Here is a 19970-nt window from a genome sequence, read left to right on the forward strand (position 1 = left end):
ACATAGTGATTTATTTCTTATAGATAATAGTATAAGAATGTTATAACATACTACTCTAATTAATTAAGTAAAAATGAAGTAGTTGTGCATGAGCATATTGATGGAAGTACTTACCATCCAAACAAAAAGTCCATAGCTCGTTCAGCGGCCTTTTGATCTAGTTTTGTCTCTAAGAGTGGTTTGTACCAAGTATAATATAGTGTGATGCCACTTCCTTTGTTGCCGAGGACATGGCCAAGGCTGCCTCTACTGAGCATTCTGATTCAGGTTGATTCTTTTTTACCTCTCTAACATTTTCATACGATTTTCTCATTGCATTCATGTACATCATTGTTTAATGTCGTGACGTTGCACAAAACATCAGGGTATTAAAAAAAATATTGGCAATGGTAAACCTTTCAAAACATTTTCCTAGAGAAAACAACTATCCTCTGTCTCCACTGCTTTGCTTTTAGCACTCGACCTTGGCATTTTTGAGGTGAAGGAGTTAATGGTATAATAGTGTGGAGTGGAATGAAGGACAAAATGGCTTGTCAAATTTTTTTCTATGTATTGGGTTGGAATTAATGGATGGGAAGATAAGAAGATTGGACCTGTAAGGGATATGGAAATCTAACAGAATCCTTAAAGTTTTACCATATTTTTTGTTGCAATTCTTCTTAGAGATGAAATAATTATTTTCTTTTTTTAGTTTATGGTGAATGAAAGCCTAATAGATAGAGAGGAGAGAGAAAAAAAAGTTGCTGACTTTTTTTGTCAAATCATCAAGCACTTAACTCTGTTTGTTTATATTTAACGAAAGTGACTTGATTGAGGCAAATTAAGACCAACTTGACATATTGCAACAAAACTAGAGACAAAGAAATCAATTAACCCTTTTTCTTATTGTTGAAATAAGGATTCTTTCATTCTTTAAATATTGTTATATGAGATGATGCTGTCAATAATCATTTTCACGGACTATAGTGGCAGTTGCCTGCATTAAATCTATCTTGAACATGCTTCTCTGTGTCTTTTCTGTTTCAAATATTTAACTCTGCCAAACTGTTCTGGTCAAGCAAAACTGCATAGGTTGTATACGTTTATTGTGATAGTGGTGCTGCCTGAGTATTACTTGTTGCTTATAATTGGTAAGCCCTACCTCATACAGTGCATATGTACTTCTCTGTAGGAGTGGTTCCTACTTGATGTGTGTTAAAGGACCTTTTATCAAAAATTTATTATCTAGCATCGTAGTATAGTATGTGAAAACCATTTTGTTAGTTTACTTTGGATATTATAAACCTTATTCTTTAGGCATTGTTTACTTATTGTATTAAGGGGGTTATACATGGAAATTAATAATATCTTGGAGTGGAAGATTCATGCATGGAATTTAGTATCCACTTTCTTTAAAGTGGTGTGGTCACTGTTTTTGACTTAAGGTGATGGCTAGTCTCCTTTCCATTCAATCATAGGACAATAATTCTATTTTGTCATTGTCTGCTTGTGGTGTAGTCTATCTTTACAGTGCAAACTTAAAACCATCTAGAAATGCTTGACTTGATCTTCCTATATTTGGTACAACCTTCCAAGTCCTTTCAATTTTCTTTTGGCGCTTATTCTATATATACATACAAAATTGTATTCTCTCATTAAATTCTTTGTTGCTTGATTTTAAGGCAGGAAAGTTCTTTAACTATTACCATACGTTTGACTCTGAAAGAGTAGAGATTGTTGCAAGGTATTTCGAAATAGATGTTGTGCCTTGGTTTCAAATGCTTCAACGCCTATCTGCAATTCAACCATGGACAAATTTGATGTGCGCTTTGGAATCCCAGTTTGGTTCATCTCCTTTTGATTGCCCAATGGCTTAACTGTTTAAATTACACCTCAAATACTACATTATGCTATCTGCCGTATTTTGCTTCCTCGTGTATCTAATGTTGCGTATGCTACCGAGAATAATCTCCTTTTAATGTGGATCATATCAAAGGAGATCAACTAGGACCATCTCATCCGACATAAGATGAAGAAGGCTTTGAGGGAGGGGGCTCCTCCACATTTGATCACCCTATTCATTCAACATTTTGAATTTCCATTGGATGATGAGCTAGTTGCCCTAGAGAACAGGACCTTCAGAATTGCGACTGACGTCATCTTTTCCTTTGGATTTAAGAAAAACAATGATGGCCAGTGGGTTCACATAGATGGTCCTCCTCAACAGAAATTTCCTCAATGCAAAACACCTCCCCCTCAACAAGATACTTCCTTACTTGCTAAGATAATGAACGAGATACGCGATCTGCGAGCATTCGTTGGGGACAACTTCAGTAGTATGGATGCTTGAGTTGGACAGATTCGTTACCATTGATGCTCGAGTTGGACATCTAAAATAAGACATCGATTATCTTCATCGTCATTTTGGTCCACTAGCAGGATCTTCTTAGATTTTTATTTTACTGTATTCATTTTTAGTTTTATTTTTATGTTCTTGTAATCAATTTATGATTTAATAAAATAGTTTCTATTTTGTTTATCACTTTCTTTTATGCTTTTAATTTCTTTTTACTCTAAAAAAATTATACCTCTTACAATTACATACCAATTACAAAATCTATCCACTAAAAAATGTGTATCTACTTTCAACAATTTCATAAAATTATCCTAAAAAATTAAGAAAATGAAGGATTGCAATAAACAATAACACAAAAAAGGGTCAATAATTATGTCAATATATCTTAATGTGATATAAAGGGTAAACAAATAGGATTTATCACAAATGAAGAAGCACAAAAACTCTTTGTTTTAACACTAGAAGTCTTTGGTAATCGATTACCAGAAGCCTATAATCGACTACTAGAGGGTTTTTTGCTATTACAAAACTTTGGTAAGCGATTACAAAAAGTTTATCTCTATTTACACTTCTTGTAACCGATTACAATAGGGCGTAATTGATTACCAAAGAGTTTTTCCCCATTCACAATTCATGTAATCGATTACATTAGGGGTGTAATCGATTACAGATGAACTTGTGCCCCTTTGCACAACTTTGGCATTGTGTAATCAAAGCCTAAAAATGTGTTAAAATAGAATGGCTCAATTTCTCACACCAAGAGGGGTAGGGGGTGAATTGGTGAAGTGTAAAAAATAAGGTTTTTAAAATCTTTTTCACAAAACGTGATGCCTTTACACTTTTCTTGAATCGCAAGGTAAATGATTAGCAATGCAGCAGAAACTTAATCGAATATGCAAAGAACTAAATTGAATGAATAAACGAGAGTAGGGATAAGAAAATTCAAACGCTGTGTTTTTATACTGGTTCGGCCAAGCCTACATTCAGTGTCCTTCCAACCACACAAAGCAAATGCACTATAAAGATCAAGGTTTTTACAACAAGGTTTTTATAAAGACCTCACGTCAAAAATATAAAACACATCTCTAACCCTCTAATGTAATATAGGCAGTAAACAACAAGACCAGCAGCAAGAACACCCTCTTCTGCTGTCTAACCCTTTGAGGCACCCTCAAAGTCAAGAACATAATTTTTCTTCTTCTTGTAATCACAAGAGGGAAACCAAGCCAATCTTCAAAAGATTGCAAATCCTGATCACGCAGTAAACACCTAAATGTGCAGATTGATCAAACGTTTGAAACACTACAAGTCTTGCTCCTCAACAAATCTTAGAATCCTTGATCACCACGGTCAATCTTGATTCTTGGAGCGTTTCCCTTCTCTGTAAGATCACACAACTTTATGTAAAAATATGAAAGTGTTAGAATCACAAAAGTTCTTACAGAATTCAAATCAGCATCAATTTATAGTTAAACACATATCAGACGCATTTTAATTGACTTTGCTACTAATGTAATCGAATACATTATTCAGTTATAACAGTTTAGCACCAATCACAGCAATTAATTGAATGTACAATTAATGCAATCGACTATCATTTAATGTTTGGTCAACACAATTAAAAATATGACCGTTATGTTAGTTGTGACAAGCATTTAACAGATTTTCAAAACATCAACCAACTTAGTCGAATACAAATCACATGCAATCGATTAAGCAACATTACTTAGCACAATTTTGAAAATTTTTCTTCTTGAAAAATCTCACAGCACACTTGAAAAGATTATGTGCAAACACACGAGTTTTAATCGATTCACCCCATAATGTAATCGACTTAAAACTGTTGTTTTGTCACATATATTTAAAGTTCAACTAAAGTGCATGTGGTTTTCCTTTTCTAAAAACATATGTCATGCATACACATATAAAATCACATATTTAACACAATGATATGCAATGAGCAACACAATCATGTTCACATATATGCTCATACAAATTTAACACAGTAAAGATCATCATATAACATGTAAACATAGAACATATAACACAAAATATACATGTGTTATTAATTATGTGTTGTCATAATAAAAAACAGATATTTCTGAGATTGGGTTAAGCAAAATCTGTGTTTCCCTTATCAACAATGTCAACAATCTCTCCCTTTTTTGATGATGCACAACCATGATTAATAAACAACCATGTTGCACAAATCATACAGATTATCTTCAATTACAAAATTATCATAATTCTCCCCCTTTGGGAATTAGCAAAAAAGGTAAACACATTGTTATTGATACACAGATAATCAACAATCTTAAGATGCATCAGATATAATAATCAAAACAGATTATGATGCTCCCCTGTCATTAATATTCACATGATTTTAAGATTTCCTTCCCTTAAATGAAAACATGTGAGATATATCAATAACATGCAATGATCCCCTTGTCATCATGCATGTATTAATCTCAAATCACATATGCACAATGCAGTACAATCAGAGTATATATCAGAGCATGTAATAACATATTCCAGCATTGTATCAGAGTACATGTATAACAGTATAAACAGAGCATAATTGATACAATTTCAATCATCAAACACAGTTTAATCTTTTATCATCTCAAAACATAGATACAACGAATAAGCATAGAGATATAAGCATAATAAACATTCAATCAGAATATAAAACAAGGTTTAAAGATAACAGATATTCCGAGTTTGGAAACTTTAAACCAATGTCGAAACTCAATCGATTTGATCATAGTTATAATCGACTTCTTACTGTAACACTTTGTTGATTTCTCAGATTGACACAATCAGCAAGCAATGTTCCTGCAAAACCTTTCATGGTCTATCCAAATCAAGCATTTTAGAATCAATGTATTACAGGAATTATCATATGTAATGTATGAGTATGCAAAGATATGAATGTAACAGTAAATTGTAACACATTGCATACACTCATAATGTAATCAATCTCATCAATCAGTTTCACTTAATCATAGATATAAACATCCATCCATAGATTGAATTAACATAAAATCTGATTTCATTGATTATCAATCCATAAAGTACAATCAGATGGTAACAACAACAAAGTGGCATATAATGCCAACCATTACAAAATAAGACATCCAAATAGCATGACAATCACAATAGAAACTACAACCTATCAGACTTAAAACATATAATCCTGCAACCCTATGCTAATTTAGACTTTTCCATAAAATCCTCTTCACTGGATTCATCATCCTCATCAGTTGATTCCTCTGTTGATGTAGAGCTTTCCACGAAATTCTTAATAATTTCTTCCATTTTCTTCTTCATGCGCATAACAAATTTCTTCATCTTGATAGCTTTCTTTGAAGTTTTCTCAAATTTGTTTACTACATATTTTTCAAACTCATATTGAGGAGTGAATGAAACTTGTTTATTATCAGAGTCAAACATTTCATCATTATTCCTGACATGAGTTTCTTCATCACTGAACACCCATCCCATGGTCGTTTTCTTTAAACCAATGCATGTCAATATTGCTTTTCAAATCTCATTGGTTTTGTTGCATATGACCTTATTTTCTCCATTGAGTACAACTTGGCTAAGTGTTAGAACTTTACTGACGAACACACCATAGGGCAGGTTACACCACTCATTTATCCTTGTATCAATGATATGCTTCTTGAAGACAACTATCCAGTTAGTTGTTATTCTGAAATGAATTGCATTTAACAAATACAAATCTTTAGATGTCAATTTATCGTAATGAAACCTTCCAGATAATAATAACGAATCAATGATGTATGCAATCACCTTCTCTTCTTTATCCAACCCTCTATGCAGAAACCCTTTTTCTTTCTTGTATCTTGCAGGATACCTCATGCAGTCCTTATACATTTGCCTCTTTTTGGTCCACTTGTTGTGTAGAGAGTCGGGTAAGTGTGACATGCATCCTTCATCCTTGAGTCCAACAACCTGCAACCATGTATCATTATTGATCACAATGTCTACACCTTTTACGCGTGAAACCGTTAACAACTTTGAGATTGTTGTAAAACACACAAACTAAATCTGGATAACAGTCATCCTTCATCTAAACAAAGGTGGTAAGACCTTGATGAGCAAGTTTTTTTGGAAATATGAAGCGTTCATTTCTGAACAAAGACAATTCGAGTGATTTGTGTGGAGCAACCTCTTTGACATTTTTCCAACTCATGAACCTTTCTCTAGCAATATTGTCATTGATCCATCCTGAAGGACTTGCATTTGTTTCAGATGGAGGGACCCTTCTTATGCGTTTGGATGAGGATGATGATGTTATTTTTCATAGGATTTACAGAAAAATCTTACACAACTTTTTAGGGTTTTACTAAGGGGAACAAAGAGACTCAATGATGCACAAACAATTTCTAATCAATCATATATAAGGGCGCGAATTAAGATCCATAATCAAATCCATTTAAATTTTTAAAACACATAAGGCCCATAACAGAGACTATTAATCGATTTCAGTAAGACTATAGTTGACTTGGTGTTTAACGCAATGTTACAACAAACAGAGAATCACATACACAGAACACGTTCGACTTAATGCATAATACAATTGATTAAAAATCGAGTAGCTTGATTTTCACAAAATTCATTCAATCAAACAGGCACACAACAAACATGCGTATAAGAATCATTTATCCAAATGTTTATGATGCATGAATCGTGAAAATAATTTTCTATTTTTACCACAAATTGAATCTCAAGAACTTATAATTTTCATTGTAATTCATCCTTGAGTTCTGTATTGCTTCAGCTGCAGCTACTTTCTTGCAAAACAATTGAATGGTTTTGACGCTGGTACCCACATGAACTTAGGTCCTTTCTTGTCAGTTGCAGGAGACTGTTCCTTAGGGATCCATTTGTATTTTCCCTTAGGAACTCCAACTTTTCTATAATTGCAGTTTCTAACATTATGGCCAATGTTGTTACAGTAAAAGCATGTATTAGTAATAGGCTTACTGAGATCAATGGACTTCTTTGAATTTATCCTATTACTTTTAGCCTTATAGCCAATTCCTTGCCTATTGATTGTCCTTCCAGATGACCTTAACACAACATCTAAATTTTCTTTACCTTGTGTAAATTTAGCTAACATGCTGGTTAAGTAATCAATTTTCTCAATATGCATGGAACAATTATAACAAATTTTATCAACAAATTGTATCTCAGTTTTAACTGTCTTTTTAGATTTCAAGGCAATTTCTAACTCATTTTTCAATTTATCGTTTTCCTCAACCAGATTTTCATTTCTATACTCATAATCCTTTCTCTTAGAGGATAATCGATTTACCTTATACTGGAGTCGCGTGGCTTATGCATGAATCTCCTGAAATGCATCCAACAACATGTGGTACAGAGAGTAGGGATCAGAAAATTCAAACGTTGTGTTTTTATATTGGTTCGGCCAAGCCTACATCCAGTGTCCTTCCAACCACAGGAAGCAAATGCACTATAAAGATCAAGGTTTTTACAACAAGGTTTTTATAGAGACCTTACGTCAAAAATATAAAACAACTCTCTAACCCTCTAATCTAATATAGGCAGTAAACAACAAGACCAATAGCAGGAACACCCTCTTCTGTTGTCTAACCCTTTGAGGCACCCTCAAAGTCAAAAACACCACCGTTCTTCTTTCTGTAATCACAACAGGGAAACCAAGCCAATCTTCAAAAGATTGCAAATCCTGATCACGTAGTAAACACCCAAATGTGCATATTGATCAGACGTTTAAAACACATCAAGTCTTGCTCCTCAACAAATCTCAGAATCCTTGATCACCACGGTCAATCTTGATTCTTGGAGCTTTTCCCTTCTCTGTAAGATCACACAACTTTCTGTAAAAATATGAAAGTGTTATAATCACAAAAGTTCTTATAGTCAATTTATAGTTAAACACATATCAGACGCATTTTAATTGACTTTGCTACTAATGTAATCGAATACATTATTCAGTTATAATAGTTTAGCAGCAATCACAACAATTAATTGAATATACCATTAATGTAATTGACTATCATTTAATACTTGGTCAACACAATTAAAAATATGATCGTTATGTTAGTTGTGACAAACATTTAACAGATTTTCAAAACATCAACCAACTTAGTCGAATACAAATTACATGCAATCAATTAAGCAACAATACTTAGCACAATTTTGAAAATTTTTCTTCTTGAAAAATCTCACAGCACACTTGAAAAGATTCTGTGCAAACACACGAGTTTTAATCGATTCACCTCGTAATGTAATCGACTTAAAACTACTATTTTGCCACATATTTAAAGTTCAACTAAAGTGCATGTGGTTTTCCTTTTTCAAAAACATATGTCATGCATACACATATAAAATCACATATTTAACACGGTGATATGCAATGAACAACACAATCATGTTCTCATATATGCTCATACAGATTTAACACATCAAAGACTAACATATAACATGTAAACACAGAACATGTAACATAGAATATACATGTGTGATTAATTATGTTTTGTCATCATAAAAAAGCACAAATATTTTGAGATTTGGTTAAGCAAAACTTGTGCTTCTCCTATCAACAATCTCAACAAAATGTTTGGGGTGCACAACTTCACATTTCCTGGTGTGTCAGAGGGAAGTCATGCCCCTCTTTCACGACTTCTTTTTAGGAAGTCGTCTAAGCCACCCATTACTTGCCTATTTTCATTAAAAAAGAAAATAAATTTTGCCTAGATTCATAAATACCAAATGAGTTTTGCCTATTTCGATAAAAAAAACCGTCAACTAGTGCTTCCTATTATTTTCTGCATTATATTACTCTATAAACTCATATCAACAAAGATCCAAATTGTGAGCTTTTAAATGGGTACTCATCAACAACTCCCAATAACTAATCAAAATTTCCATTTAGTTTGAGACCAAACTAGCTCTTAAGCACAAACCAATATGTCTAGTTGGTCACATAGCACTTATAGTTCAATTAGATATTCATGTCGAATAAATTTCAAGTATTTGGCAACCTACACTCGAATGTTCTTTCTAGTTTGTTGTATAGTTGAAATCTTGTTACGCACCACTTCATTCTTTTTGAAATAGAATTTTCATGTGTGTTTTCAAATCCATCTCATTATTTAAGCAAAAAGATATAATATTTTGACTTATAGTGAGAGCCATAAACAAGAATAGTTTGAAAAAAACTTGTTTGAATTTCATAATGGATATTAAATAGTCTTAGTAGAAGGTGGAATGTAATTATCTAAGTTGTGATGAACTAAGTTTTCCTTTCCAAACTAATAGGCTCTTCAAAATTGAATTTTGGTTATTAAATTCAAATGAAAATCCACCAATAAAAATCTTTCTAACATTCAAATGAATAACAATTTTAGAATAATAAATAGAAATAAAAAGAATTGCATCTATGCCTCACTTACTTGTCATGTGTATTTTTATACTTTTAATCATCGGAGTAAAACTAAAAAGAGAAATATATTCATCTACGTTGTTTAGACTATTGAGTTGGAAAGTATCGACCACCAAATTTTAATTTTAAATTTAGTACAGAACGAGTACAAAGTATTATTGTCATTAATATGGGAGTGTACTTGCCACATGAATATATTTGACGTGGATACTTACAAATGTATACCATTTTGTAATTTGTAAAAAATCAAATAAATATAAATACTAAAATTTAACAAAAAGAATTCAATTATATTAGTAAAAAACTTAACTTGATTGGAGTGAGTTGCAGTTGCACTCATCAGTGTTGCAACTCACAAAAATGCTATACTTTTTGTTTTTCTGTAAACTACTTCGCCCACAAGGAACCCTTTCCAGTACTATTATTATACCACATATATAATTAACCACTTAAACTTCTGCTTGGCGTTGCAGCAAATTGATAGTCATGGCTCACTCCATCTTACTCACACTCACCGTCTTCCTCCTTTCACACGTTAACATTTTCTCTTGCTCTTCCTTTCCCTTCCAATTCCATTTTTCAGTTAAGGCCAAAGATGTCGTCGTCGCGGAAGACGGTTACACCATCACCACCTTATTCGACGGCCACAAGCCTAACATATTCCCTTACATCGTCCTTCAACGACCCTTTTCTTCCGATCTCATCCTTCTCGATTCTGTCAACAGCACTTTCTACACCGCGCAATTCCCCATTTCCCAAGGTTCTTTCCCTCCTGTTTTTGTCTTCTGGGGGTGCCAAAGTTTCGATTTTTTCTTTATTTTTGTGGTTATTATTCGTTATTCTGTGGCAGAAATCGTTTTCACGAGGCTTTCAGGAGATGGTTCTGTGGGGTATTTGGATGGCGACGTTGGTTCTGCTCGGTTTGATAAACCCAGAAGCTTTGCTTTTGATCTTAGAGGGAATGTGTATGTGGCTGACAAGAACAACCGTGCAATAAGGAAAATTAGTGCCAAGGGTATGCTTTGTATATTTCCATGACTTTTTTTGTTGCATCTAGAGTTTGCATAGAAATGTCAGCAACACACTTTTTTTAATATATTCTTTATTACTAACTATAAATTTATTGAAAATCATAAAATTTGATGACTTATTATATTTAACGAGTATGATTTTTTGCAGTTTGTAATCAATTTTAACCATTAGCAAAGAAGATGTGATATGAGGAATGTGTTGGTTGGTGTGTTGTAAAGACTCCTCAACGTTTGTCTTTAGCACCGTGAAAGTATCTTGGACTTCATGATGTTAATTTGAAATGTATCTATTCTGCTTCGATATATAGATGTAGGATTTCACTCATTTAAAGTCAGTCATTTTAGTTTTTCAATATTTCATGAAAAGGCATAACAAATCATGAATTTGTTGAAATATCAACAATTGGTTTTTCAACTACGACTGACATTATTTGCTTTAGTTTCTTAACTGAGTTGCTTACTTTAAAAGAGTCAAATCTACTATTGTACGGGACGAGAGAGATTGAGTAAAATTCATAGTTGCATGAAACTAAGTCTGTGAATTGTTGAGAGCGGTGGCTGGTGGTCCTCCAGTTTTCACTCTTGCTAAAAAATGGCTTAATGATTTTTTTAACATGCATGGATTGGATGGTGAATTAGGTGAGTTGTGTTATCAGGAAATGTTGAACATTCTTTCTGTCTAATTTCGTCTTGACTAGGTGTGACCACAATTGCTGGAGGAGAGTTCTCAGAAAAGTCGACCTCAAAGGATGTCCCTGCACTTAATGCATCATTTTCAAATGATTTTGACCTGACCTTCATTCCGGGGATGTGTGCTTTGCTGGTGTCAGATCACATGCATCGATTAGTCCGCCAGATTAGTTTGAAGGAGGAGGATTGCACCTTTGGTTCTAGATCTGGTGAGATTTTAAATTTAGGGCATGTGTGTTTGTTTTTGTCACATTTTTATGGTTTTGGTTTTTATAAAATGATTAGTGTACATTCCACTTTTGAGGTATAAGAAGTGGAAGGAAGAGAAAGAGAGAATGAAAAACTAAATAAAGAATAAAGAATTGTAGACACCTCCACTCTATAGTTGACTCCTAGAGAGAATGTAAGTCACAGCATCATCAATTATTTCAGAACTTTAGTTATACAAATGAAGTTCCTGCTTGACATTCTTAGCCTTAATATGGGAATAGTAAATTAGGTGAAAGATGGGATTTTCCTCCATGCATTTAGGCAAACAAGTGGGCATCTCTTAACTCCCCCAACTCCAAAAACAACCTTCACTGAAACTTCTCTCTTCTACATATTTGATTTTGTTAGGGGTAATTTTACTGTATTTGCTGCTTCAACTCTCAAAGCATTATAAAAATGGGTAGTTTAATTATTTATCATGCCCATACCTATTTTCTATTAAAATTCAACTACCGTCATTCATAACTGTTTTACTGAAGGATTTTTCTTGTTTTGTTTAGGGCTAGGTGCAGTTATGACTTGGACTCTAGGATTAGGACTTTCATGTTTACTTGGCATAGTAATTGGGTTTGCAGTGCGCCCTTACATCATCTCTAATGTAAGTTCCTCTCAACTTGTTAAGATGTTACGTGGTGAAAGAGTAAAATTACTTACACATTCTCCGACTGAACTGTGTAGACAGAAAGGCCCCAATTCTTGCCATTGCAAAGAGACATGGAAGCATTGCCTAACCAGTCTGGGGAAGCTAGTTCCGATGCTCTTCTACGGCGCCAAAAGCGCAATTGCTAGTTGTAGTTGCTCCTCTGTTTACACGATCTTGGTGAGGTTTTGGAGATTGAACCTCTCATATTTTGTTTGCTTGTCTAGAATTAGAATAAACATAGTAGCTCCAAGGCCACATCTGGAGTCCGTGTCTTTGTTAGATTTAGATGCCTGCAATAGTGGTGAGGTAACAAAACCAGGTAAGTACTATGATGACCAATTGAAGGATTTGATATGTTTTGATGAAGATTCAACCAAGGCATCCTCCATCAAAGGAAATGATAGCATAGGAAGGAGGAATATGTGCCATGAAGGTGATCTGTTGGTGAAGGCTAACATGGGCATTTTAGAGCCACTTAAAGATAACATTCTCCATCCAGACTCATCTGTTTGTAATACGGGTATTGTGAAGCGTAGATGAAGTTATTTTGTATGACAGCTCTCTGTCTTGAAACTAGCATGTATATATATACATTCTCACCAACATGGCAGCACCCATCTTTTTTTAACTTTTGTGCTTTGTGATGATGGCAAGTAGTAACCATGAAAACTATGGATTTCTTTACCCTTCAAATATCATTGAACTTTGGAATAATATCTCAAATGCAGAGTTAAAACAATTAGTTATTGAGTTTGTCAATTATAGGATGATAAGCTGTGTTCAAGAATTAAGCAAATAAATTATATAAAGCTGAAATTATTCTCAGTATTATGGATGGCAACCACTCAAGTTGAATATGGCTATCCGGATGTTATCTATGCATATATCTGTTTAAAATATATTTATAGATATTTTAAAATGTGTGGATATTCGAGAATATTTGTGAATAAAAAACATATATTTTATAAATAAAATTTGAATAAAATTACAAAATAGCATATAAAATATAATATAAATTAATTTTAATTTTAATTTAATTTAATTTAATTAAATATAAATTAAATTATTTATTTTTTGTTGAAAGTGAATATTTGTAAGTAAAGATAATATAATTTGTTTATAAATGGATATTAAAATATTTATTATTTATAAATAATAAATGCATGTAAATATAATTTTTGTCATAAATTTTGTTTAAATATTTGCAATTACATGTATTTGTGTCATGGATGTTTGTTTACACAGGACTAGAGAAAATTGTTTTTTGTGAAAGTTTAATAACAACTCTAAATAGGAACTAAATACTTTTTTTCATTTATTTTTTATAAATTATAACCATGAACTTTATTATTAGTTAATAAAAATATTGTAGATGTAACTTTTGAAATAAATATCAAAATGGTCTTAGAAAAAGCTATAATTGAAATAAATATCAGACGCCTTTTATCTCCGCCAAAATATCTCTATTTAACTCTTTTTTAAAAATTGAATGACTTGTGACGATTTCGTTTTCACTATTCTATACGTGTGTCACATAGACATATAGTAGTCCGTGGAATGATTTTGAAAATTCGGGTCAACGCTTTCAGACTTCGCATTCAAATATAAGTTCCACAAAACGAATTCACTGCTAATATAAAATAATATTATAATTTTACTTAAATAAATTTCCCAAAAATGAATGAGTGAAAGTGTAGAAATAAATTAATTAATTATGTTTGATTTGTTGATAGTCCTATTAAAAATAAAACCAATTTAAAATATATAAATAATGTAAATCTTATTTTACAACTGATTTTGTAAAATTATATTAAATTTAAATTAATTATATTTATATTTTAACTAGACTATAATCGCATAGACTATAAATAACTACAAACCTCAAGCCCAAAAACAAAAATATGAAAAACTTAACTAAAAAACAGGGTTGAAATACCATAAAATATATTATTAAAATAGGTTAATAATAAGTTTTAACTTGCTAAAATAGGTTAATAATACTTCCGAAAGCTTTCCTTAAAAGCAATTTAGTAACTCTATTCAAGGAATATTATGATCTTGTCTCACTGAATTTCAAATAAATACAAATTACATTTTTCTGGTTAATATTGTCAACTCGTCGTGATAGGAAATGTTAAGCACATGTTCAATGGAAAACAATTTCAGAGAACTATTGCACATTTAAACATGAGGAGGATCATTAGAAGAAATAGCATGCAAAATTTCTTGATCCCATCCCCTCCTCATGATTGCCAGAGTTGCTGGTTACACTAGAACACCATAGCAACCAACATTTGGCAAAACTGAATAAACAATTCACATTATGATCACCAACTTCTTACTAAGACCCCACAGAAAGAAAAATCATTATAAGACTACCTATACCTGATTAAATTCTTCCCTCTCCATTTAGCTCACGTCTAAAATCTAAACTTCCTAATGATTGTATGTACTCAATACCTGTGGCCGCCATAGCCCAGGAAACTCATTCTGGACCTAACATTGTGAGTGTCATACAGTGGCTCCCCATAATTCACAGGCTTGATAACCACGGACTCCTGCCTCCTATCCTGTTCCTGCACTGCCCCAAACACTATCTCATTGGTTGTCTCATGGCTCTGTTCGTAGTAAGTGTGAGGGGTTGCCGATCGGTACTGATGGCGATGATGGTGTTTCTGTTGCTGCTGTTGTGACTGTTGTTGCTGCTGATTGATATCTCCATCCCATCCACTATAGAATGCACGACTTTGCCTAAGTTGTTGCATTTTCTCTGCATCCTTGGACATGAAAGGATAGGTTTTTCTAGGGGTAGGAGCTCTTGTGTCGATGGAAGGAGGTTCATCTTCATCAGGGATCACGAAACTTTCCTGCACAGGCCAAGCATTTGCTTGCTTCTGAGGTTGCGGGAGAAGTGGTTGTCTTTGGAATTGGTGGCTTAGCGATTTTCTTCTGAAAGAAGGAAATAATCCTCCCATTATCTCCACCATTGATGCACCAGCATTCGCAAGAAGCTTCCCTAGGGATCCAAAGAAGCCCTCTTCCTGCTTGTCAGGTTCATATTCTGATGATGGAATCAAAGGAGGCCTGACAGATTTCAATGGCTTTTCATATGGATTTGAAGGAACTGAAGATGTTACCATTACCGGAACCTGAGCCTACAAGAAACATGAGATGGATCAGAGCATGCATCTGTAGTATCATGATGCTATATCATTATGCAATTAATGCAAGGTTGAAATGAAAATTAATAACTTCAAACTATAGATAGGTCTTCTACTATGCAACTCCGTAGAAGCAACATGATGCTTTTTACTGCAAAGTTTAAGATTCATTCATGAAGTTCTATAACTTCGAGTTTGGTAAGAGAGAATGATGTGGAAGAGGAAAGAAGAGAGGGAAAATGGATATTTTAATACGAAAGACATTTGAAGAATTAAAAAAAAAATAGTTTGAGACCCACAAATTTATTCCCTGAAAAATATTGAAGAAAAGCACAAAAATGACATTTTAAAATATAAAACAATAAATTATGTTGTGAGTGTAACCAAGTCTACAAAATACTCCCATAATGAATTAATGGAGGCTTGAGTTTTACTTTTCTTTTTTCCAAACCTTTACTCTTGTTATAATAAATAAATCAAGTATATTAATGATGATAAAAAAATAAAAAAATCAGTCATAAAAATAAAAAATATTATTAATGAAATAAATAATGCTAATATTAATTAAGAATAATAAAATAATATGCATTTATTTATTTTTATTTTAAACCAAATAGCCTAAAAATATTATTTTCCGCTCTATTTCCTTTTCATTTCTCTTTAACCAAACAATCTCTACTATAACTCTATTTCTGACCGATTTATTTTCCTTTATTTTCTCTTCCACTTCCTCTCATTTTTTTTTCTCTTTACCAAATATGACATAAGTGACTGATCATTTTAGTTATGACTAACAAGTCTACATCAGTATCATTCAGGATAAAGCATGAGAAGGAATAAGACAAGACTAAGCACTAACGTCCTGGGATGCTACAATTGTACCAAGCCTTCGCTGCAGTAATGCCAGCATGTAACCAAAGAAGCCAGCCCCAACAAGCATTGCAATCCCTGAAGAACATTGAAGACAATCAGTCTAAATTTGAATAGCACTTGACAGAATTTCAACAGAAATCATGTATGGGTTAGCTTACCAAGTGGGAATCCACTGCCATATTGATAAGCACAATCATCAAAGTGGAGTTGGATCTCCCTGATGGCTCGGTTTCCTCTGTCTATGACGAGTAGTGAACAACTACTTCCAACATAAACCACATCAAAGTCATCCGAAAATTTAGCTTCTTCACTTGGTCCATCAACATGGCCCCCTCCTCGGCTCCATTTTCCTCCTGCAATTGTCGTGACCCCTGAAACAGAAATATTCACTGAGAGGTTCCCTTGTTTGACTCTAATGTTGCACATTTTTAAATCCAAAGATTCTGGACCAACGATAACAGTCCTCACACAGGACTTCTAAGTTCTCTAAATACTATCTATGCACAAGCATACACTGACAAACAAACAAAAATGATCACCTACAATTACTTTACCTGAATCACTAATTTTCCTAATTGCCATATTTGTAGTATCTGCAACATAGATATTTCCTCGGTCGTCAACAGTTATCCCCTTAGGATGGTTCATCCTAGCCTCCCTGAGCTTCCCATCAACATGTCCAGAATACCCTTCAGCCGACCCTGCCACCAGCTTGGGTCTGCTGTCTGCATATAGCAATGGACATCAACTCCATCAAGTGAACAAAAATACAATTATACTTATACATACATGAAAAGTCTTCAATTACAACAGTGCGACTACATTAAAAAAACAAGCCCCATATAAACAGTGTTGAAAATGCATTACAATCATGTAATACATCTTCATTCAGCTCATAATCATAAACTGAAGTGACATGAGAACACGTCTTATAATATAATCTAACCATTAGACAGTAAGAATCACATTAAGTAAAACAAAGAAGGTATTGAATTCAAAATGAAAAGAAGCTAGATATGCCTAAACTAGCTAATCATTCCAAATCCAGCAAAAGACAGTTTAAAGTAAAAATTCCCCTCCTCCATAACAGAAACAGACCTATCACTTTTCATTTCCCATCATATCACAAATGAATAATAAAGTGAATTTCAGAAATCACTTAGAAAAAGAGACCATCATTAAACCCACTTTGTGACACTTACACAAAGAAAGTGAGGAGGAAATCCTATAAATGTTACTATTAGCCGAATCAAGAATCAGAAGCTCCCCATTGGGCAACACCTCCACAGCATAAGGCTCGATCCCAAGCTTGCTCCCATCGAACACAGTCTCCACACTGAATCCACCCTCGAACTTCATCATCGACCTGCTCGAAACCGCTGCAGAAAAACCCACATTCATACCTCACAACCCACCACAACCCAGAAGACCAAACCTGCAGAAAACACAAACCCAGAACTAAAAACCAAACCAGAGCCAGATCCATACCCGTTTTGGTGGTGGCCTTGAGAGACCACGCCCATTTAGTGACGGCAGGCACGGCATTGGAGAGAAACCCACTAACAATTTCTGAAACCAAGAAAACACAAAGTTAATGATGAGCTAAATAAGAAAACTTGGATGAAATGGAAGCAAAAGAATGAGCACAGGTGAATGATACTTACTTGCAGGAGAAGTAGTTGAGGGTGCAGCCGAGACATGAAGGGTGGAGAATAGTACGAGGTTGAGGAAAGTGAGAGCCAGTAACAGAAGGTACTTACCCATTTGAGTTGATCCGAAGCTGAGGGGTTCGGAGAATGCAAGAGGTTCGGACAATGGTGGTGAAGAAAGTGGGAGGAAGAACCCTAATTGAGAGGTGGGAAGAGAGAAATGCAAATGGTAATGTTATTTTTGTTTTGAGGGTAATGTTGGTGTTAGCAGAAAGGAGAGGAAAGGAAAGGGAGTGTGTTTTTGAGTGAGGGAAAAGAGTGAAGGAGAAAAGGTAGAAGAGAGAGAAGATGAAAGGTACAGAGCATAAAATAAGAGCAAAGGGGAGGCATTAGTGGGACACTGTTGGAGAGAGAGGATCATTGATTTTGATGTGTTAAAAATGCACTGTTTCTTCCCAACAGGTTTTTTTAAAGCATGTCTTAAATTTAAACTGTTTGTTGAAAAGCTTACTACTTTATATTTTTATGACAGACAATGTGTCTATTTAACTTCATTAAAAACAAATATTTTGATATAGGTAGTACAGATTGGATACATTTTTATATATCAATCTCTACCCATTTAACAGAAAATTTTAAATTATTTTGGATTGGACAACCTTTCGTCTTATTATTTTTAGTTTTGGATTTTGATTTAGATTCAAATTGATTTGAGTTATTTATTATCTAGTATCTCTAATTCTTTGTATGGTTAAATTAGTCATTTAATATTTACAGAGCAAACTTTACGTTTTTAGTCTATTTTTAACAATGGTCCTATTAATACATAAAAGGATGCTAGAAATGAACAAAATTAAAAAATTATTTGTAGAGACTTAGAAAGAATAAAATGGTATGTATAAAGATGAAAGCAACGATTTTTAAGTAAGCAATTAAAAGGAACAAGTGTGTACAATTATGAACATTTTTTTTATTATCCTTCAAAGATTATTTGATTATTATGATATAATAAAATGAAAACTAGAATAACACTGTAATATAGTAAAAAAAACATAAATCATTGGTGTTTTATACATATAGTAAACATTAATAAATTTGAATGCTGGTGGCCCATTACTAATAATGATAGTGATAGTATTAGAGAGTGGTGAAAATTATTGCAATAGTACAATTATCAATGACAACAACAACATTAAGGAAATTATGATTATAATGACAATAATAATAAAAATAAATTAATAATAAAAAGTGATATTATTACACTGTTGTTGTAACATTAATAATTATTAAAAATTTAAGTTTGATTATAAATTTAAGTTAATTAAAAATAATTAAGTTGAACATAGATTTATAAACTCCTTATGTTAATGTTTTGGATTGAATGTGATTTCCTCTGTAATCTTTCTTTAAAAAAGTCAATAGTAAAAAATTCTAAAAAAATTATAGCAATGGAAAAAATGTTAATAATATTATCAAAACTAATTATAATTGACATAATAATTACTATGACATTAAGATGCTATAGTTGTTATAATAATGATGGCGACAATAATAAAATAATGTACATAAGATGATGAGAAAAAAAATATAATATTACTAAGAGTAATAATGACCATAATGATAGAAGACATGCACATAAGATGGTTAAGAAAAAATCACTATCAATAAAAGTAATAAGAATAAAAAAAGAAGACAATGACAATAGTAGTAAAAGAGTTGGGTGATAAAAGAGTAGAGAACATTCATGTCAATTATCAGCTTCTATTGTTTTCCAACTTCGTCTAGTAAGAAAAAAGAAATATACTATACAAAATTTTAGAGATTAGAACTTGACTTTTAGGCTTTAACTCAACCCTCATAGGGTA

The 19970-nt window shown here is 33.0% G+C and overlaps 2 protein-coding genes across 3 annotated transcripts; one reads left to right on the forward strand and one right to left on the reverse strand.

Moving 5' to 3' along the window:
* The first annotated feature begins 10171 nt into the window (after positions 1-10171).
* On the forward strand, positions 10172-13066 carry LOC124832382 (uncharacterized). Its single transcript, XM_047306577.2, has 5 exons — positions 10172-10548; positions 10639-10803; positions 11518-11718; positions 12280-12377; positions 12462-13066. The coding sequence occupies exons 1-5, from the start codon at positions 10275-10277 to the stop codon at positions 12960-12962; spliced, it is 1239 nt and encodes a 412-aa protein (XP_047162533.2). The 5' UTR covers positions 10172-10274; the 3' UTR covers positions 12963-13066.
* A 1427-nt stretch (positions 13067-14493) lies between these two features.
* Positions 14494-18507, reverse strand: LOC148206217 (uncharacterized). 2 transcript variants are annotated; one of them, XM_088104159.1, is made up of 7 exons: positions 18121-18507; positions 17945-18025; positions 17659-17835; positions 17011-17181; positions 16615-16827; positions 16443-16531; positions 14494-15571 (listed from the first exon to the last, which is right to left on the reverse strand). In XM_088104159.1, the coding sequence occupies exons 1-7, from the start codon at positions 18218-18220 to the stop codon at positions 14876-14878; spliced, it is 1527 nt and encodes a 508-aa protein (XP_087960285.1). In that variant the 5' UTR covers positions 18221-18507; the 3' UTR covers positions 14494-14875. The 2 variants fall into 2 exon arrangements, with proteins under 2 accessions (XP_087960285.1, XP_087960284.1); XM_088104158.1 differs by having other exon boundaries at positions 14494-15577; positions 18121-18506.
* Between the last annotated feature and the right edge of the window lie 1463 nt (positions 18508-19970).

The sequence above is a fragment of the Vigna umbellata genome, chromosome 1, assembly GCF_029865625.1.
Source record: "Vigna umbellata cultivar VRB3 chromosome 1, Vumbellata_1.0, whole genome shotgun sequence".
NCBI lineage: Eukaryota > Viridiplantae > Streptophyta > Magnoliopsida > Fabales > Fabaceae > Vigna > Vigna umbellata.

Excerpts from the sequence above, each read along its gene's own strand:
- LOC148206217 (XM_088104158.1), bottom strand. The coding sequence starts at position 18,220 with ATGGGTAAGTACCTTCTGTTACTGGCTCTCACTTTCCTCAACCTCGTA. Across the intron at positions 18,026-18,120 it reads CTCAACTACTTCTCCTGCAA|AAATTGTTAGTGGGTTTCTC; the intron begins GTAAGTATCATT and ends TCTTGGTTTCAG. Across the intron at positions 17,182-17,658 it reads TTCCTCCTCACTTTCTTTGT|ACAGCAGACCCAAGCTGGTG; the intron begins GTAAGTGTCACA and ends TGCTATATGCAG.
- LOC124832382 (XM_047306577.2), top strand. The coding sequence starts at position 10,275 with ATGGCTCACTCCATCTTACTCACACTCACCGTCTTCCTCCTTTCACAC. Across the intron at positions 10,804-11,517 it reads AAGGAAAATTAGTGCCAAGG|GTGTGACCACAATTGCTGGA; the intron begins GTATGCTTTGTA and ends CGTCTTGACTAG. Across the intron at positions 12,378-12,461 it reads GCCCTTACATCATCTCTAAT|AAAGGCCCCAATTCTTGCCA; the intron begins GTAAGTTCCTCT and ends CTGTGTAGACAG.